The following is a 22,830-nucleotide window of genomic DNA, read 5'->3' as shown; positions in this document are numbered from 1 at the left end:
TAATTAAATAAGATTTATTTCTAATAATTAAAATATTTCAACCAAATAAATAGACTAATCATTCTAGGTCTTTGAAACGAGTTATGGGCTAGTTCAATATAAAACATTAAATTCATAAAATTTAATGACAGTGTATATTAAAAAGTGAAGAAAACCCTGGTGCATGCATATAATTATATATAAATATCATAAATTAAAACATATAACTCCTGTCATGTTGTTAACTGGACTTGTCAATTCGATCATGTCACATTCTTTCATGTCGTATACCTTTCGTGTCATGTTCCTGTATTCAAATGTTAAACACAAAATCGACCTTTTTAGAATTCGTTTACTTTCGTATTCGTGTATTTCCATTTCGTGTCGTTCTCATGTCGTTTTTCGTGTAATAATATTGATATTAATATAAATAATTAAATAAATAAATGTAAATATTGACTTTTTTAGGTAAAATATATACAAAATTATATGAAATATATACATTTAAATCATGTATACATACATCATTGTAAAGCTATACATTATTTTAAAATATTCATTATAGTTATACATATTTATACTTACATTTATTTAATTTAGATATTAATATTTACAATAAATATTAATATTTGATTAAAAATATATTTATTTCGTATATCTCATATCGTGTCATGTACCCAAAAGGTAAATACAAAATTTACACAATATTTTGTATTTCGTATCGTGTATCTTTTCGTATCATGTAGTCAAATACATATACACGTATTAAATTTCATATCGTGTTCGTATCGTGTTTTCGTGTCAATATTAAAAATTGCCGAGTCTATTATTAACATTACTCAAATTCTAGCTCGCATAAACCGAGGAGTAACACATTAAGATAAATGAATATTTTTGGCCAACACCACGAAGACTAGTAGAATTGGTGAATTTGTGAGGATTCTAAACTCCACGCTCCAATAATGTAAAAGAAAACACAGGGTTAATCAATTGCTAATAATGTACAATACACGTCTTACGTGTGAACCATTCAATTGTTGGTGTGTATATTTTTTTGTCGGTTGTATATTCAAAAATTAAACACAAAATCGATAAATTAAAATTCATATACTTTCGTTTCACATATTTCTGTTCTCGTATCGTGTTTCATGTAAAATTAATTATTAATTTAATTATAAATAAATAAAAGTAAATATTACTTTTAAATCATAATTATGCTATATAATTATATGAAATATACACGTTTAAATCATTTATACTTATAATATTATAGAATTATGCTATATTTTAAAAATATTTATTACAAATATACATTTTTATAAATATATTTATTCATTATAATATACATATTTATAATAATTTATAATATTTAATTTTAAATATATTTATTCTATATATCTTGTATTGTGTTGCCAAATGATAAATATAAAACCGATATACTATATCTTGATCATATAATCTGTGTATTCTGAAAATATAAACACTAAGTACGTAACTAAAATCTGAGGTCGTGTAAAAATTTGTCTGGTGTAGTTGATGTAGGGACTCGTGGTGAGAGGAATGGATTAACTAAATATAATACGTGGATAAATATTCAAACGAAGCGTGTTAGGTTTGGTCCGCGTCTACAGGACATACAAAGAAGATATGGATCCGTTGTGTGTCTTTGACTCTGGCCACACCGACCATTTCTTTATTTGTTGAAAGATTTTGGGTCAAATCTTTGATTTGCATGGCTTATTGTAGGTAGTACTACATGTATTATTACAACATGGAAACCACTTTGGTTTACCATTTCAACCTTTCAATATGGTCAACATTCAACCCATGCAGCTCTTATACTTGAATTTTCCTTGAGTTTTTAAAATATTGTAAGCTCATCTCTCAAGTTACCTAGCCTTAACCGCGTAAGACAACTAGCACAACCCACACGTATAAAACTACTCCTTGTGGTCCATTCTCAATTCATTCATTCATTCTAATAAAAACTTGATCAAATTACAAAACAAAAGGATATTCTACTCTCAAACCTTCAAATTTCAAAGAAACAAAATGATTTCTTCATGGAGAAAGAAAAGGGCTACTCGGCAAACTAAGAGAGATGGCTTGGATGATTTGTCCAATGTGGAGATATCTATTCCGAGGCATTTCCGGTGTCCGATTTCGTTGGACTTGATGAAAGATCCGGTCACTTTGTCTACCGGAATAACTTATGATCGTCATAGCATTGAGACCTGGATTGAAGCTGGTAACCAGACTTGCCCTATCACAAAACAAGTGTTGACTACACTTGAGTCGACTCCTAATCATACCTTAAGAAAGATGATTCAAGATTGGTGCGTCGATAATAGGTCGTATGGAATCGAGAGGATTCCCACTCCTAGAATTCCCTTGAACTCGCATCAAGTCACGGAGATGCTTTCGAAGATTGTAGCAGCTTGTAGAAGAGATGAGGCAAGCGCGTGTCAAGAGTTGGTGGCTAGGATCAAACGTTTGGCTAAAGAAAGTGAACGTAACAAGCGATGTCTTGTAGCTAATGGAACAGTTGGTGTTTTAGCATCATTGTTTGAAACATTCTCGAAATCACCGTTTGAGAAAAATGTTGCGGTTTTGGAAGAGATTTTGTTAGTTTTATCAATGATGACACCTTTAGATGGAGAAGCCAAGTCTTTTCTTGGATCAACCACTTCATTGAATTGCATGGTGTGGTTTTTGAACAGCGGAGATTTATCCGTTCGAACAAATTGTATACTAGTGCTAAAACATGTTTTATCAACCGATCAGAAGAAAATGGAGGAGCTTTCCAAGATTGAAGGGTCTTTGGAAGCATTAGTGAAGCTAATCAAAGAGCCAGTCTCTCCTACAACTACGAAAGCCTCTTTGATAATCATTTACTACATGGTTTCAACTTCATCATCTAGTAGAGTTGTCGAGAAGATCGTAACAAGGTTTACTGACATGGGGTTAATCGAAAGGCTATTAGAAATGCTTATGGATTGCGAAAAAAGCATATGTGAAAAAGCACTAGGTGTTTTGGATGGCTTGTGCTTGTACAAGCAAGGAAGAGAAAAGGCCTATGCTAATGCACTAACAATGCCTGTTTTAGTAAAGAAGATACTCAGAGTTTCCGATTTGGCGACAGAGTTTTCGGTGTCGATTGTTTGGAAGCTATGCAAGAATGAGAAAAGGGAAGATGGAGGTGTTATTGTTGAAGCTCTTCAAGTAGGGGCTTTTCAGAAGTTATTGCTATTGTTGCAGTTCGGTTGCAGTGACAGGATAAAGGACAAGGCCACAGAATTGTTGAAGATGTTGAATCTGCACAGGGACAAGTTGGAGGAGTGCATTGATTCAATGGATTTTAAAAATCTCAAGCGCTCTTCTTAAATCAAAACAAGGCTCAATATGCTCATCATCAAACTCATATACTTTTTTTGTAGGTTCATTTTGATAGGACTGATTATTTACTTGTACAAAATTATACACAAATTGTCAATTGTAATGCTCATACATAAACACCATTTTTTCTAAAACTTCTGCTCAAGGTACCTGGTGTGTTTAAACAACAAAATTGTTAAGATATCTCAACTATGCTATAAATAAATACATATTATTCAGTTTTTTAAACTAGTAATTCGAAGTTCGAGCTCATAACGATTTGTTACGGGAAAAAAGAGATTTCAGGCAGTGGACTACAAATCAAATCAAATGTAACCTTGGCAGGGCTTCATATTGGTACATATCTAGATATGTACAATGGACTGGAATTTTAAAAAAAATGTGGATATTCAATCTAGGATGGCTGGCTTATGCATCAGTCTTCTTCCTTGTCAATTAAAAACATTTGAATATCTAGTTCATCAACCATTACGGCTCAAATTATTCAGTGTTTTCGACAGTAAACCTGCGCTGAGTATAATTTACAATTTTTAAAAAATTTGATGATCATTTCATGGAGTAATTTGATTAATTTCTTGATGATTAACATTTCGGATAACTTTGAGACTTTTTGGAAAAATGCACGTCTTGCGCATGGTAAAAGAATTAATAGAACAGTCAAATGTTGGCTGTCCAACCTTGAACTTCTTTATCTGTTCAAGATTCTAGTTTAATCTACCACAATTTGATCACGGTCTCGGACACCTTTGCTACATTATCTTTGACTGTTAAATCGTGCTAATTATCTTCCAATTCAATGTTCCTTAATTCATAGTTTCATGTTTCTTTTTGCCATGTTTCTTGTCCCGTGCTTTAGATCGTACCTTATGTGGCATAAGTTCAAATCACGTTAGCTGTATATATTGTGATTTTTATAATGAAATTATTTTTTTTTATCAATCATCTTATGTTCCGTGCTATATTCTGATTACTTTTTATCAATCTTATTTGTTGTGATTTTTATAATGAAATTAATTTTTTTAAAAAATTTAATGTAAAAAATTTAATATTTATTCAGTGTATTTAAAAGAAACTATAAGAGTATTAAAATATAAAAATATATAAACATAAATATGTAAATTGTTTTATCAAATAATAAAAAGTAAATACATAGTATAAGAAAATATAGGAATAAATTAATATAAAAATTTTGTAAGTGAGTACACTGATTATATACACAAATGAAAATAAGTTAAGGTGTACAATTTTACTGGACAACTATAATCAAATAATGTAGAGATGACATTTTCACATCATTCTCTACAAAAATTATGTAGCCAATTATGTACATGTAATATTATTCTTAATTTTTGGATCAAAAAACCGTTTCAAAAAGTTAACTAGTAAACACTAATATTAAAGATTTTATTTAGTCAAATCTTTAATTTGGTTCAATAAACTAATCTTTTGCCAAAAAATTAACTTTCAAATGGGGCCAAAGTATGGCGTATGTTAAATTAACTCTTTCGATGCTTACATCCCCTCAACAATAAAGAATGAATCTATATCTATTCGTCAACTGTACACTCGTCTCATTAGTGGATCAATTTTTATTAGTGTAGGTTATCTCATTGTTATGGAATCAAATAAAGTTGTAAACTCCTAAAATAGTGTATTTATTAGAAAAGGTTACGTAAGTGAAAGATTAATAAAGTTGAATATTTCTCCCAATATTATAAATAAAGAAATCTCTCCAAATGTCTTAAATGTTGAAAATTTATTTTTATGGCACAAAAAACTTGGACATGTAAATTATGGTACAATATAAAAAATAAAAAATGATCAATAAAGGTTTACTCCCTAATCATAATATTAAAGAAAAATCCCAATGTGAAATATGTGCACAATGCAAACACACCAAAAAGGTTTTCTCCAGTATAATTAGAGACTCCTCTCTACTAGATTTAAGACATAGTGATGTGTGATAATGGTAAGGTCCTGACTAGGGGCGTTAGAAGATATTTTGTAACTTTGATTGATGATTACTTTAAGTATTGTTATGTCTATCTTCTTAAAACAAAGTCTATCTTCTTAAAATAAAGGACGAGGTTCTAGGTTGTTTTAAAACCTATAAAGCCGAGGTTGAAAAACAAACCGAAAAAGATATTAAAATTATTAGATCTGATAGAGGTGGAGAATATATGGATAATAACTTTACTCAATTTTGTCAAGAACATGGAATAATTCACGAAGTCACTGCCCGTTATACTCCACAATCTAATGGAGTTGCCGAGAGAAAAAATAGAACATTATTAGATATGATAAATTTTATGCTTGTAACTTCTGGTGCTCCTAAAAATCTTTGGGGTGAGGCTTTACTCACTGCTTGTTATGTGCTAAATAAAATTCTTAATAAGACAACTAATATTACACCTTATGAAAATTGGAAAAATAGACATCTAAAACTTGATTATTTCAAAGTTTGGGGTTGTTTAGCTAAAGTAGGAATTCCAGAACCAAAGAAAAGAAAATTAGGATCTAAAACTGTAGATGCTATATTTATTGGGTATACTCAAGGTACAACTAATACGTTTCTTGTAATTCATTCCGATAATCCCGACATCTCCCCGAATACCATTATTGAGACTAGAGATGCTACCTATTTTGAGAATATTTTTCCCTATAAGACTAGGATGTCGAAACAAATATCTAGCTCTACTTCCAATTCTATATCCAATTTTTCTGACACATCAACATCATTAGAAGAACCTAGAATAAGTGAAAGAGGTAGGATAAAAAAGGATTATGGAGATGATTTTCTTGTTTATTTAGCTGAAGGTGACCCTTCTTCGTATGGGGAAGCTATGTCTTCACCAGAAGCTCCTTTTTGGAAAGAAGCCGTAGATAGCGAAATGAAATCAATTTTAGAGAATAATTCTTGGTATTTAACTGATTTACCCAAAGGCTTTAAAACAGTAGGGTGTAGATGGATTTTTAAGAAAAAATTGAGACATGATGGATCTGTAGATAAATACAAAGCTAGGTTAGTTGTTAAAGGATATACACAAAGGAAAAGAATTGATTATTTCGATACATACTCACCGGTTGCTAGAATAACCACTATTAAGACCCTTTTGGCCTTAACTTCAATTTATAAATTACATATTCACCAAATGGATATTAAAATGGTTTTCTTAAATGGCGATTTAGAAGAGGAAATTTATATGGATCAATCCGAAGGTTTTATAGTTAAAGGGCAAGAAAATAAAGTATGTAGGTTAATAAAATCTATATATGGTTTAGGACAAGCCTCTAAGGATTGGTTTAAAAATTTTCATTGTGTTATAACTGAATATGAATTTATTTCAAATGAGTTTGATAGATGTTTATATTATAAAGTGATTGGTGATGATTATGTCATTATTTGCATATATGTGGATGATATATTGATTTTTAGTAGATCCATGTCCTACATTGTTGATGTTAAAAACTATCTTTCGAATAACTTTGATATAAAAGATTTGGGATAAGCAGATGTAATTTTAGGAATGAAAATATTTAGAAGTGAGAAGAGAATACACTTATCTTTAAGTCATTTAATAGAGACAATGCTTAAAAAATATAATTATATGAATTGCAAACATGTATCTACACCTTAGACCCTAGCATAACTCTTAATAAAAATAAAGGCAACCCCGTTTCACAATATAAATACTCTCAAATAATAGGTTACCTTCTTTATATTTCATATAGAACGAGGCCTGATATATCTTACGCCGTATGAAGACTTAGTAGATATACAAGTAATCCAAATCAAGAACATTGGACTGCTTTAGAGAGAGTACTTAGGTATTTAAAAGGGACCATAGATTATTCACTTGTATATAATGGTTTTCCTGACTTGTTAGAGGGTTACTCTGATGCAAATTGGGTAACAGACTCATACCAAGTTAAATCCACTTCAGGTTTTATATTTATGTTATGTGGTGGTGCAATATCTTGGGGTTCAATTAAACAAACTATAATTGCTAGAAGTACTTCTGATGCTGAATTATTTGCTCTTGATACTACATGTTTAGAAGCTGAATGACTTCGTAATTTGTTGCTTATATTATCATTTTATTTAGAACTGTTCCACATGTTTATATACATTGTGATTATAGAGTTGTGCTTGACTTAGTGGAACAGGAAACTGTTAATATGAAATTTTAATATGAAATTGAACAGACATCTGCAGATTCGTTACAAATCAATCAATCGCTTGATGAAAGATTACGTGACTCTTAATTTTGTGAGGTCAGAAGTAAATTTATCTGATCCTTTGACAAATGGTCTATCTAGGAAAAAGATCATAGAATCATCGAGGGGAATGGGGTTAAGCCCATAGTGTTGCATCATCGGCAGTGGCAACCCTACTTGTTTTTATAAGTTCCAAGGGTAGAAATAAGATGCATAGATGATTGCATGAGAGCCTTCAATTTATGGAGTTCAACTTCGTAGAAGATGTACTTAGATACATTCTTCCTCCCCATTCCTATGATGTGAAGTGCTCATGTAGTGAACGGTAAGGTTGAGTGTTTACACTCTTAATAAGTCTTAATGAAGAATTTGCAAGGTATTTTTTCGTTCACTAATACCTTTGAGGACTTACCTACATGAGAGAAGTTGTGTGGCCGCAACTATGAGGTACAGGCTAATATTTAAAACTCTCATGAGTAGGTTATTGCGCATGGCCATAAAAGCGCAAACACTAACAATTAATTTTCCGGATTATGTGTGCTTTTGTCGATGTTTTGTTAAAAGATTCAAGTCCAAGCGTTGTCCACTTTGTTTCTTCAAACTACGACAAATGTCACTAGGAGCGGGTTCCAAGCCGGAAGCTACCCGTTCTGAATACATAATAAAATAAGCTCCATTTTGTGTATGCTATACTATTTTAGTTATTTTAAAATTTAATTTTTTGGGGGGGATTGTTGAATACTTGACTGAAATAAAAAATATTTTTTTTTGTTTCCTTATTTTTACTAAATATATGTGTAATTAATTATATAAAACCAGTCAAGATTTTAATTTTCTTTTTTCCATTGTTTTCTTCTACTTCCCTGCCGTTAGACTGTTACAAAACCAAGTCATAAATTGCTAACAAGTCATAAATTGCAATTACTTTGTGTTAATATAGATGGCCAATTATTAGTTTTTAGACACTATAAAACAGAGGACTGTATACTCATCAGGAACACAGAACTACAAATCAGTTTTACATATCATTGCAGTACATTGATTTTAAAATTTTATACAACATATCATTCTTCTCAATAGTTGTCATGTCAACATCACGAAAAAGACCAAGTTCAACTACCAGATCCTCCCGCTTCTCCCTCTCTGCATCCCTCGAAATCTTTGGAGTTCGCAACTTTTCCTCTAAATCCATCACTTTCTTGTTCATCGCACATCCGACCACCTCCATCTCACGTATCTGCTTCTAGTATGTAGAATTCACAGTTGCTAGATCGCTAGCTCGACGCTCCAGCTCAACGCAGTACTCCTCAATCCTCTTAATATCATTCCTCATAGTAACAAGCTCAATAGTAAGTTTAGAAGCATCATTCCCTTTCACATCTTTCTTAAATTCTCTTAAAATATGCGTAAACTTAGCAAGAAACTATAAAACACAAGGTTACGCAACACTTAAGAAACATATATATATATATAATAAAAAAAGCGAGAAGGGAGACAAAACCATACCCGACCAACCCTACTCATATAACGATCAACAACCTCTTTCCTCTTTCTCGAGGCATACGACACCGCATCCTGGGGAAGGTTAAACACTTTGAAGGCTCGAACATGAACTGTCAAATTCCCTGTCCAACGCTTATTAGGAAGTATCTCAACACGAACAATCTCCTTCGATATATGAGGGTCGATAGTAGGAGTCATAATCACTAGAGTGTCAACACAAGTCAAAGTCTTGTTGATACGTCCACCAGCATCACCACTGTGACGGCCTCAACCCCGGGGTCAAGGGCTGACGTCACCAAAAAATATGATAAATTATAACAAAAACTATTAAATGAACTTTATTATAATACACGACCCCAACCAGGGCCGAAACAGGTTCAAGTATTATTTAGGTTACAACACACACACACTAACTTATTCAAAACCAGACACTCTCACTTATTACAGCAACTCATCAGACATCAGGGCCTGATACAAACTATCTCAGAGGAGCCGGGACCGGAGGCTGACACTCTACGCTGACCTGGTCTTCTAGACATCTGCAATAAATAGATACAAAACAAGCTACAAGGGTGAGCAATCCATTGCTCAACAGTACCTCTATATGAATAACCAGTAACGGAATGTATAAAACAATATAGGAACATATATTAAACTGATATACGAAAAATCCGTAAAACAGGTATAGACTGGATATCAAAACTAGCATGCTTTGCAAAATAACATTATCTGTAGTGTGCTGTGTAAAAATACCAGAGTTCAATTTTAGCATGCTATTTCTTTCCAGGACCACTATCCATTGCTGGACCCATAAATCACCGGTCCCGTTACGGGGACTATAAACCATTAAACCCTTATCAGATATATAAAATATGATGAATTCTAGGGACAGCTGATCAGTCTATCCCACCACAAATTTCGTTCCGGAACTCAGAGACTAGCTAGGTCCCTATCATGCTGGACTAAGCGGCCTACCAGTGCGTGCATCCGACTTAGCCTCTTACGCAACCATGCTGGGCCGTTACCTAATAACGGACCTCTTACGCCAACAGACCATCTAATATCTGATTTATTTTTATCCAGTTTCCAAAACCATTTACACCTATCTCCCTTTTTAAACAATTACAATACACATTCTAAAAATCCCTTTTTAATTTTTTTTATCACATTCTAGAGATAGGCATTTTCAGAAGTTACTTTTTCCCCAAAACCTTGTTCAGTAAAACATATTTAAATACGGGGAATACGTAACTTAAAACGTTCTGTTCCAGTACGTAATTTAAATCAACAACTATTCATATATACTGAACTGTACAAGATTAGTTCAGGGGTACTTGCCTTGCGAAGCTTTGCACTAACTCTGGCTTAACTCTAATTGACTTCAACTACTGGGTCCTTTGACTCGAACCTACGAAACCAAAACAACCTAGGTTAAACGACCGATCGTGCTTGACTTTTCCTCACTAATTAATTATCCAACGATATAATTCCCGACTCGCATGCACATTAATAATAATAACAATATACACGCAATAATAGTGCACATAACAATTAGGGGTTAAATTGTATTATAAGAGATATATGTACTCGATTTATAATTTAAGGAAATTTTTAGAAAAATTTGGACAGCGACTCTTCTGTTTATAGGCCTACCCGTCGAAACATCAATCGACGTCAAATCCCAACACGAACAATTCAAATCGCCACATAACTAAATTTTTTTAGTCCCGAAAACAATTTATACAACTCATTTTATTTATTAAAATATTTAGGATTAATACGTGGGTGTTTTTGTGGCTCGATTTTTTCTAAAAATTAGAAATTAACGAACTGAGGTGCACGCAAAACAGTTTCATAAAATTACAGAAATAATCTTAAAATATCACAAATATTCCGAAGTTTTTAAAAACATAGATTTTGAAATTTTAAGATAATTTTCAAAATGTAACTTATACCCGCTTTTAGCCTTTAATGAAACCATGCGCGGTTAAGTTTAATCCCGAAAATTTCCAAAATAATTTTAAAATTCTCAAAATATTATGAACTTAATAAAATACAAGTTTTATGATTTTTGAAGAAGTCTGGAATTAAATATGGATTTTACTAATAAACACAGTCAGAAAATCATTCAAGAATAAATAATTAATAGAATATTGATTTGTAAATTTTATAAAATCCCAAAAATAGTCCGTAAAATTATAGAATCATAAAAAAAAAATTAGAGGCAACCTAGATAGCTTTTGAAAATAAGATTGTCATAAAATCACTTTTTAAAAGTGAAATCAAAATAAAACGGTGCAACAACTAATTATAAAAACACATCACGCAATCCAATAATCACCTAAAAACAATAATAAATTAGACACAGGGACCAAAATTAATACAAAATTCTTTATTCAATATATTTACGCAATAATTGCATATTTAAATATTACAAAAATATACGAGTCGTTATATCCTCCCCCCTTAAAAAGATTCTGTCCTCAGAATCTTTACTAATTAAATAAGTGAGGATATTTGTCAAACATATCTGATTCTAGTTCTCAGGTAGACTCTTCTACCCTAGGGTTCCTCCAAAGTACTTTAACTATAGGGATAGATTTATTCCTAAGTACACGCTCCTTACGGTCTAGTATCTGGATTGGCTGCTCCACATAGGATAAATTCGATTGAAGCTCGATCGGTTCATATTCAATTACTTGATTCGAGGCAGGAATATACGACTTCAACATGGACACATGAAATACATTATGGATATGCTGCCACTGCGGGGGTAAAGCTATCTCGTACGCCACTTTTCCTATTTGCTTCAAAACTTCAAATGGTCCTATATATCTAGGACTTAGTTTACATTTCTGACCGAATCGAATCAATCCCTTCCATGGCGAAACTTTTAGTAATACCAATGATCCTATTTCAAAACTTATGTCCTTTCGATGTAAATCTGCATTCTTTTTCTGTCTATTCTGAGCGGCTTCCAATCTTTTCCGAATTAACATCACTGCTTCTTTTGTCTGCTGCACTAATTCAGGTCCCAACACTTTCTTTTCTCCTACCTCATCCCAGTATAGAGGTGTTCTACACTTTCATCCATATAAAGCTTCGTAGGGTGGCATTCCAATGCTGGCATGGTAACGGTTATTATAGGAAAATTCTATTAATGGTAAATGATCATCCCAACTTCCCTTGAAATCCAAAGCACATACCCTTAACATATCTTCGATCGTCTGAATCGTTCTCTCACTTTGGCCATCAGTTTGAGGATGATAAGCGGTGCTCATATTTAACTTAGTTCTTAAACACTCTTGAAACTTTGTCCAAAACCTTGAATTAAATCTTAAATCTCGATCTGATACTATAGACACAGGTACCCCATGCTTGGCAACTATCTCATCTAAATATATTTTAACTAGCTTTTCCAGAGAATACTTTTCATTAATTGGGAGGAAATGCGCTGACTTGGTCAATCTATCAATGATCACCCAAATGGCATCGTGATTCGATCTTGTCCTCGGCAAGCCTACCACAAAATCCATTGCAATTTCTTCCCACTTCCACTGTGGAATTTCTAGAGGCTGCAACAATCCACTGGGCCTTTGGTGCTCTGCTTTTACTCTCTGACACACGTGACACTTGCTAACCCACTCCGCAATCTCTTTCTTCATTCCTGGCCACCAGAAGTGTTTCTTTAAATCTTGGTACATCTTCGTGCTACCAGGGTGAATAGAAAACCTAGAATTGTGCGCTTCATGCAATATTTCATTCTTCAGTTCTGCTATATTAGGAATCCAGATGCGAGAGGAAAACTTGTATAGACCGCGGTTATCCTTTTGAGTACATAATTCTTCTCCTGTCAGATCTTCCAATTCTCGTTCCATAACTCCTTCTTGACCTCTTTTAATCTTTTCCATTAACGCTGGCTGGAAAGTAACCTCATATAGCATTTCCCGATCTTCACCTGATAGTCGAATTTCGATTTCCATCTTTTCTAGGTCCCGGGCTAATTCATTCGCGATACGGGCCATGTTTAATTTTTCTTTTCTACTTAGGGCATCAGCTACCACATTAGCCTTACCTGGGTGATTGTTAATTGAACAGTCATAGTCCTTAATTAACTCCAACCATCTCCTTTGTCTCATGTTTAAGTCCTTTTGGGTGAATATATACTTTAAGCTTTTATGATCCGTGTAGATATCACATTTCTCTCCGTACAAGTAATGACGCCATAACTTCAAAGCAAACACTATAGCCGCCAGCTCAAGATCATGAACTAGATATTTCTGCTCATGGAGCTTTAACTGCCTAGACGCATACTTAATAACCTTATCATGTTGCATTAGCACACAGCCTAATCCTTTGTTATTTCCAGTGGACTAACAATGAGATTTACAGAAGGGGGGTTGAATGTAAATCTCAAAACTTTTTCAAGTTTTGAGTAGTTTCTAAGGCTAAGTGTTTAAGTGAACAAATGTGTGTGAATTGCTTGAAGCTGATACAGACAGATATATATTCAAACACAAATGTAAGGAACACAAAGAACTTAAAAACTTTTCTGGTGGATTTGTTGTTCCACCAGAGATGTGTTATTTCAGAAAATCTGTGATTCAAAGAATTAAATCACAGCTGCTTCCTAGTACAAACTAGATGATTTTCTCTCTGGATATTTCTAAACAGCTCTTGAAAATTCTCTTCTAATTACTAGCTGCTACTTGGTTTATATAACACCAAGTTTACAAGTGAAGACAAAACTGTAAAATACAATTGAAAAGATTCTTCACATGTTTCTTCTTCATTTCTCTATCCAATGCAATCTAGGATAATCTGTGAATCTTTGAATACTTCCTTGTTTGCATCAGAATGGAAATGCTGCATTTTCTTGATTCCTCCTAGAGGCTTCCGCATTCCAGTTTGTCTCTGTCAACCCATGTACCTCTGTCAGCTTGTGAATTGTCACTATCAACTGCTAATGAACTAAGCATCCGTTGAAGCTTTCATCCGTTGATGCCTTATCCGTTGAGGCTTTATCCGTTGAAGCTTTATCCGTTGATGCATTATCAGTTGAAGTCTTTATCCGTTGAAGCACTCATCCGTTGATGGATATTATCCGTTGAAGCATTAGAGACATCCGTTGAAGCTTTGTTTCTTATCCGTTGAAGGTCTTCAATATCCGTTGATACTTCTTTACTTATACAAAATTACAAGGCATGAAATATTTACAATTAGCCCTCCTATTTGTATATCCATTAGTAGTCAACATGACTGATAGTTTCCTACAACATCTAAGAATTACAACTTGAAACCAGAGAATGAAATGTGCTACAATACTAAACTTATTGCTAAGTAAAGCTACTCCTTCAACGGATAGCCAAGATGGTCTTATCCATTGAGGCTACAAACACTAGATTTCTACTTAAGTGTTTTGCTTAACTTATCATCAAACTAATACACATATTCCTAACAATCTCCCCCTATTTATGTCTACTAGAACTGTAGGCATAAATTTGGGTTTAGCTTGATGATAACAAAACACTTGACAAATATATAAACTGTAATAAAGCAGAAATTCAAAAGTGCTACAAAAATGTATATGCTGAGATGGAATTGAAGAATTACATTGTTTCCAAGGGTGCTCCTTTAGCCTGAGCAAATTACTTTCTTTTCCTTTGATCCCTTGTTTTCTTTCCTAGCCTCCTGTCATTTTCCTCTATTTGAAGTTTGAGTTGTCTGTAGAATTCAGCTTCATCTTCTTCATTGATGTCTAACTTAGATTGCATATCCTTGAGAGTTTCATTACTGGCAATCTTTAGCTGATCTTCAATTCTGAAAAATCTTCTGACTCCTTTGTTGTCTCTGAACTCCATCAACCAGTGAGGTGATTTGTGAATTGTAATTCCTCTTTCTTGAATGAGTAAAGTTCTAGGCAAAGCATTGGGCTCCCTCCAAGTTTTCCTTATGTTGGCAATCTTGTTGAGAATCTTAGTCTTGGCAGTCCTGGTAAAGCCAGAATCCCTTTGTATGGCTGAGTAGACTCTGATCAAGGTAGAGTAGCCTTCATTCAGAATTCTGTAAAGAGGCCAGGTTCTTTCCCCATCTCCTTTGTATTTGAACACTAGTCTTTCTGGTAGCTGTCTGTAGGCAGCTATTCCCCTTACTTCCTCCAGCTCATCCAGATAGAGTTCAATGTCTGAAAATTCTTTTATGTCACAGATGTGAACATAATCATCTTTAGAGGCTTGAGGTTTAGGCTTAGGCTTCTGTGTGAATTTGATTGAGGCTTTAGAGGGTGTTGATTTGATTCTTCTTTTCAGCTTCTTTGATGGTGGAGAAGAGGTTAGGAAGGTGGGCAATTTGATGGTGTCCCAATCAATTGGTTCCTCATTGGGAATGATTGTTTCACCATGAATGTTCATGAAGGGGTCAGGCACAATGGGTTCAGGAATAGAGGGTAGTGGTTTGGATATTGACTGGGTTTCTTCAGTCTTATCTACCATTTTTCTCTTTGTATTGACCTTCTTTCTGTTCCCTTTCTGCCATTCTTCTCTTCCTTTACTTCTTTCCTCCATCTCAGTACCAACCATGTCCCCCATAGCTTCATCTTCACTTTTGTCTTCAATTTCTTTCTGTTCTTCAGCCTGACTTAACTTTAGCTGTTTTTCAAGCTTTGCTTGTGCTCTTTTATCAGCCTTTAGCTGTTTGGCTTCTTCCTTCAACCTTCTGGTTTCTTCCCTCTTGGCTATTGAGAATTTGGGATGTCCTTGCATCACACATATGCTCTTTCCCTCTCTGAAGATAATAGCCATGTTTCTCCTTACAGCCACATCCATGGTCTCTTTAAGATATGAAATACTTCTACCCAAAAGCTTGTCCTCATCAGCTTTTGGAAGAGGAAAATCCACTTCTTTCAGAGGATTCTTTGTAGAGTCCTTATTGGATCTGTTGTTGGGCTTGAGGACCATAGGTTTCAGATCTTTGGAAGAAGTTTCTCCATCCTTATTCCTCCCTACTGGCTTGAGTTCCATAATAATTGATTCCACTTTTGTGTTGTGCTTCACAGATTGTGATTGAGAAGTTGTAGAACCAAATATTTGTTGCATCTTTTCATCAATCTTCTTCCTTTGCTCTTTGACTTGCAATTCAGCTGCTGCTATCTGGATTAGATCAATTCCATCAAGCTTTCCTTTGACTTGAATAATTGGAGAAGTGGTGATGACAGGAACTAGCATTTGAGAAATTTGAACTGTTGTTGATGGCTCTCATTCCCCTTTCCCTTTATTCTCCCCCTTTTTGTTATCATCAAGGGTAGGAGTCAAGCCTTGTGCATTTGCCAGCTGCATGAGTAGATTTGTTTGAGTTTGTTGATTCTGAAGAATGGTGACCATGGAATCTTCAATGATTTGAACCCTGTTTTCCAATCTGGCCATTCTCTTTTCAGCATCAGATTCTTTCCTCAGTCTCCCCAACAAATCTTGCATAGTACCATAAGGTAAGACTGAATCCAACTTCTCAACATTGTGGGATTCAGATCAGCAATGTCCTGTTTGAGCTCATCCACACTTAGATTATGGTTGAAATGCTGCAACTGCAAGAGATGCAGAGATTCCAGATGAGCTTGAAGAATTGCCTTGGTACCAACATCTGTAGTCTCCTGAAGGGCTTTCTGAATTGTAATGACTTGTCTGACCAAAGTGACACCAAACTTTCCTGGTGTTGATGCTTTTGCCCATGCCCATTCAGGAAGAGCAGGAACAGAACTTGGGCCTGCTACTCCCCCTAAGTTCATGCTCTCATCCAAAGAATTAGAGTCATCATCATTAGAATTTACTCCAAACTCTTCAGATGGCTCACCAGCTTGAGAAGGCAGCCTGTTAACAGCAGCTTTGTCTCTGAGAAGAGATTCTGAAGTGTGTACAATGTGTAATGTATGTTCTGCCTCCACATTGCCTTGAGCAGCCAATAATTGATAGGCTGAAACAGGATGAGTAAAAGTGTCAGCATCCAAGGAAATGTTATCAATGACAGCTTTGTAATGTTGCTGAAATTGTCTTTCCTTTTCTGCATCATCCACTTTCATTGACTCACTAGCAATGGCTGGATCCACCCTTATAGCTTCTGTACCTGCCTTTCTCTCAATTTCTCTATGTTCTTGCATCAGGGGCTCCCCCTGGCTCACACACACCCTTACACCCTCACCCTCACCTTCTAAGGTGGCACTCCTCTCACTCACTTTTGCCATGCTGGAAGAAATAGCATGCATATGGTGACTCTCAACCTCTCCTTTTGCCTGGGAGCAACCCATCCTCTCACTCAAAAGATCACTCCCTTCCCTCAAACCTAAAAGTGATTGTACAGTAGCCATGTCCTCTACAGTTGGAATTGTTTCTGTTATGTGTGTAGAGACAATCAACGGATAGGGAGTATCCGTTGAAGTGGAAACTGATGGTATCAACGGATAACTGCTGTTAAGCTTATCCGTTGAAGAACAACCACTTGTCAACGGATGAGAGATATCCATTGAAGAAGGAAAAGATGTAGATATAGAAAGTGACATAATTGTTGAATCTGTGTGGATTGATTTTAAGTGAGGTAACACAGATTCTTCAACTACATCTGAAAGAATTGGCTGATGATCCAACAAATCATTTAAAAGATGATGATCATCAGGTTTTGAGTGGGGCTCCTCCCTGAGTTTTAATGGGGGAGAATCAGGAATTGATTTGAATATCATATCCACATCCAGAGAGGGTGATGGAGAGTTTGATGATTGGTGTGTTTCTATTATGAGAGAATGGGGCTGTGATTCCACATTTGCTGGAATCACATCAAGCTGAATTTGTGAAGGCTCATATACAGGTGGATGCATCTGTGCTGTGTGTGTTCCTTGTGTGGAAACTAAGGTCTTGGCCTTCTTCTTCCTTGAAAAAGCTTTAATTGGTGAATGTGTGGCTTCAGTGTCCCTCCCTCTTTTGTTCTGTGTCCCTGGTTGGGGACTATTTTCAATAGGTACAACCTTTTGGGAGGATACAACTAGGGATGTGTTGGACTCCTTTTGAACCACCACAGTCTTTTGAGAGACTGTGGCTTGGCTGGCTTGGGTACCACTCACCTCTCCCACCTTATCCTGGGGGGTTTCTTGATGTTCACCCCTCCCCTCACCACTCACACCCTGTTCACTCCCTTCAGGGTTTATGGTAGTTGTTACAACTGTTGTCTTTTGAGAAACAACAGAGGTAGGTTTCTTTGACTTGACTTTTGAAACTTTAGATTTGGTGGCTTTGGTAGGAGCCTGTTTGGACAAAGACACATGTTCCATAGCTACACTAGAAGGCAAAGAAACATTGGGGTTGGAAATAGTAGGAGTTATAGAAGAGTTTACCTCACTTACCTGTGGTGCATTCATGATTGGCAAGTATACCAATGACACCTGGCTGTTGAGGTTCATTCTCAAAAGGTCTGCAAGGACCCTTTTCTCTTGTGCCCAGCATTTGAGTTTATTATTCTCATTTGATATAACCAAACCTTCAGCAACATGGTTAGCCAATAACATAAAGAATCTAGCATAGTAGATGTTATGTGGTCTATTAGCTTTGTTACCTAATCAGGATCCTAATTCTAGCATAACACAATTGCTAAAATTAAAGTACCTATCAGAAACTAGCATATAGAGCATATTAACAAGAGATGAAGTTATGGCATCAAAATTGCTAATCTTCCCAGAGAAAACTTTAATGAAGGCATCTCCAAGAAAACTCCATTCTTTCCTAAGGCCTTTCCTTCTAATACTACCTAAGCTAGCAGAATCAAAAGCATAGCCTATGGAATCTAACATAGCAGATACATCTTTATCAGTGTGTAGTGTCATGGCATTATTCTCAGGCAACTTAAAGCAAGATTGTATATCATCACAGTTAATGCAATAGTCCTTACCTTTGAGAGAGAAGGCAATAGTCATATATGTGGAATTGAACTCTGCAGTTGTCCAAATCTCCTCAATCACCTCACAGTAGATGGTTGGGGCTTCCAGCATAGCTTAGTTTGCAGTTTTTGATGAAGTCCATCATCTTGTGATAATCAGAATGGGCTTCATTCTTTTCAACCAAGGCTACGAAATTATTCTTTTCATAAACAAATCCTGTTTGAGATATAATTTTGACTACTGGTGCCATTGTTGTGAGTAGAGGTTGCAGAGAAAAACTTGAGAATTTTTGGGAGAGAAGGAGAATAAGAATTGCAAGAAAACGTAAAGTGAAAATAAGAGTTCAATTGGGTTTTTATACTTTCTTGTAAATAAAATGATTAAATGATACTTTTAAGTAAGTTACAGTCGTTCAAGAATAAATAAAACTGTAGAAATTCTGAAAACTACCTTAAATACAAAGACATACAACACTGTATATCTGTATCAACGGTTGAGTAAAAGAATCAACGGTTGTGACTCACTTAGAGTAACTGATGTGACACTTCAACGGATAAGGTAAATAGTTATCCGTTGATGATCAACATCATTTTATCCGTTGAAGAATAAAATTACCAGAAATGTATTTGTCTTTCAATGGATAATGAACATCCGTTGATAGAACAATTTTGGCTTTCAACGGATAGGGAATATCCGTTGATAGGATAAGTTTTACTTAAAGCCAACTTTGTTCTTGCAGCAAATTCATTTCAGGCTTCAAGGCAGATTATATAGATGACATAAATTATGAATAATTAAGCATACCTAACTCACTTACTAATCTTGTGAATGTTGATTCATCAAGTGGCTTGGTAAATATGTCTGCAATCTGCTTTTCACTTGGAACAAAATGAAGTTCCACTGTACATTTCATCACATGTTCCCTAATGAAGTGGTACTTGATATCAATGTGCTTGGTTCTCGAGTGCTGCACTGGATTTTCAGTAATGGTAATGGCACTTGTGTTGTCACAGAATATTGGAATCTTGTCAACAGTCAGACCATAGTCAAATAGTTGATTCCTCATCCATAATATTTGTACACAGCAGCTACCAGCAGCAATGTACTCAGCTTCAGCTGTTGATGTGGAAACAAAATTCTGCTTCTTGTTGAACCATGACACAAGCTTGTTCCCTAGAAATTGACAGGTACCTGTTGTGCTTTTCCTGTCTATTTTGCAACCTGCATAATCTGCATCTGAGTAGCAAATTAGATCAAAACCAGACTCTCTAGGGTACCAAATTCCTAGATTTGGAGTCCCTTTGAGATATCTGAAAATTCTTTTAATAGCCACTAAGTGAGATTCTTTAGGGTCAGCTTGAAATCTAGCACAGAGACATGTAAAAAACATTATATCAGGTCTACTAGCAGTTAAATATAAAAGTGAGCCAACCATGCCTCTATAACTTGTAATATCCACAGACTTTTCAGCCTTGTTTAATTCAAGGTTAGTGGCAGTGGCCATGGGAGTTTTTGCAGATGAGCAATCCATTAAGTCAAACTTCTTTAAAAGATCATAAATATATTTAGTTTGACTAATGAAGATTCCACCACTAACTTGTTTAACTTGTAAACCAAGAAAATAAGTTAGCTCTCCCATCAGGTTCATTTCATATTTACTTTGCATTAATTTAGCAAACTTTTTACAAAGCTTATCATCTGTAGATCCAAATATGATATCATCTACATAAATTTGTACAAGTATCTTAGAGCCATTAACATTTCTAAAGAAGAGAGTTTTGTCAACAGTACCTCTTGTGAAGTGATTATCTAGAAGGAATTTTGACAAAGTCTCATACCAGGCTCTAGGTGCTTGCTTTAGTCTATAGAGTGCTTTCAACAGATAGTACACATAGTCTGGAAAATTTGGATCTTCAAATCCTGGACGTTGGCTTACATAAACTTCTTCCTCTAATTCCCCATTTAGAAATGCACTCTTGACATCCATTTGATAGACTTTGAAATTGGCATTAGCTGCATAGGCTAGAAAGATTCTGATGGCTTCAAGTCTGGAAACTGGAGCAAATGTTTCATCAAAATCTATTCCTTCTTGTTGAGAGTAGTCTTTAGCAACCAATCTGGCTTTATTCCTTATGACAATGCCATTTTCATCCATCTTGTTTCTGAATACCCATTTTGTGTCAATAGAACTCTTGTTCTTTGGCTTGGGTACCAGCTTCCATACTTTGTTCCTCTCAAATTGGTTTAGCTCCTCTTGCATTGCTAAAATCCAATCTGGATCCAATAGAGCTTCTTCCACTCTTTTAGGTTCCTCCTGTGATAGAAAGCTACTATACAGACATTCATCTTGAGTAGCCCTTCTAGTTTGTACTTTTGATGTAGCATCACCAATGATCAGTTCAAAAGGGTGATTCTTGGTCCATTTCCTTTGAGGTGGTAGATTAGCTCTAGATGAGGTTGCCTCAGTATTGTCATGATGTGAGATAGAATGTTGATTGGTTGAAACTCCCCCTGATTTGCTGATCCTTTGAAAGGAATTGGGAGCTCTATCCACTGATAAAGTGAATTGATTATCCGTTGACAGAGTGTGATCGACGGATGCTTCATTATGAACTTCAACGGATGATGCACTTTGTCTTTCAACAGATGCTGCATTGCTTCTTTCAACGGAAGCTGAATTATTACTTTCAACGGATGCAGCATTCTGTGCATTATCCAAAGACAGATTCTGAATTCTTCTTGAGATGCCTTCTTCATCATTCTCATCTTCACTTTCATCATAATATATCTCAATGTTGTCAAATTTGAGCCCTTCATGATGTCCCTCATCTGTTAGTCCATCAATCTTTTTATCATCAAACACAATATGCACAGATTCCATGACAATGTTTGTTCTAAGATTGTAGACCCTATAAGATTTTCCAGCAGAATAACCAACAAATATTCCTTCATCAGCCTTTGCATCAAACTTTCCTTTGTGATCAGATTGATTCCTTAAGATGTAACATTTGCAACCAAAGACATGCAGAAAGTTTAAAGTTGGTTTTCTTCTCTTGAATAATTGATAGGGAGTCATGCATTTTGCCTGATTGATTAGAGAAATATTCTGAGTGTAACATGCACAGTTAACAGCCTCAGCCCAAAAGTAGGTTGAGAGTTTTGACTCTTCAAGCATTGTCCTTGCAGCTTCAATTAGTGATCTGTTCTTCCTTTCCACCACACCATTTTGTTGTGGGGTCCTTGGAGCTGAGAACTCATGCATGATCCCATTTTCTTCACTGAACAACTTCATGGTTGAATTCTTGAACTCAGTTCCATTGTCACTCCTAATATTCCTTACTTTGAAGTCAGGATGATTGTTGACTTGCTTGATATGATTGATAATGATTTCACTAGCTTCATCCTTTGATCCAAGAAAATAGACCCATGAAAACTTTGAGAAATCATCTACAATCACTAGGCAATATCTTTTCCTTGAAATTGACAATACATTGACTGGTCCAAAAAGATCCATGTGTAGAAGTTGTAGTGGTTCATCAATTGCTGATTCAAGCTTCTTACTGAATGATACTTTCTTTTGCTTTCCTTTCTGACAAGCATCACACAGTCCATCCCTTGTGAATTCCACTAGAGGCATTCCTCTAACTAAGTCCTTTTTGACTAGATCATTCATTGTCTTGAAATTCAAATGGGACAGCTTCTTGTGCCATAGCCAACTTTCAACTGGACTTGCTTTGCTGAGAAGACAAGTAATGGATTCTGCATCTGTAGAGTTGAAATCAGCTAAGTACACATTCCCTTTTCTAACTCCAGTTAGAACA

The 22,830-nt window shown here is 35.1% G+C and overlaps 1 protein-coding gene across 1 annotated transcript; it reads left to right on the top strand.

The window, feature by feature from the left end:
• The first annotated feature begins 1,934 nt into the window (after positions 1-1,934).
• On the top strand, positions 1,935-3,603 carry LOC141702991 (U-box domain-containing protein 21-like). The gene has a single exon (XM_074506613.1). It carries the CDS (start codon positions 2,032-2,034, stop codon positions 3,361-3,363), a length of 1,332 nt encoding a protein of 443 aa, XP_074362714.1. The 5' UTR covers positions 1,935-2,031; the 3' UTR covers positions 3,364-3,603.
• Positions 3,604-22,830: the final 19,227 nt, after the last annotated feature.

The sequence above is a fragment of the Apium graveolens genome, unplaced genomic scaffold (genome assembly GCF_009905375.1).
Source record: "Apium graveolens cultivar Ventura unplaced genomic scaffold, ASM990537v1 ctg606, whole genome shotgun sequence".
NCBI classification, from domain to species: domain Eukaryota; kingdom Viridiplantae; phylum Streptophyta; class Magnoliopsida; order Apiales; family Apiaceae; genus Apium; species Apium graveolens.
Note: the sequence above shows the minus strand (reverse complement) of the source record. Positions and strands in the feature narration are given on the sequence as shown.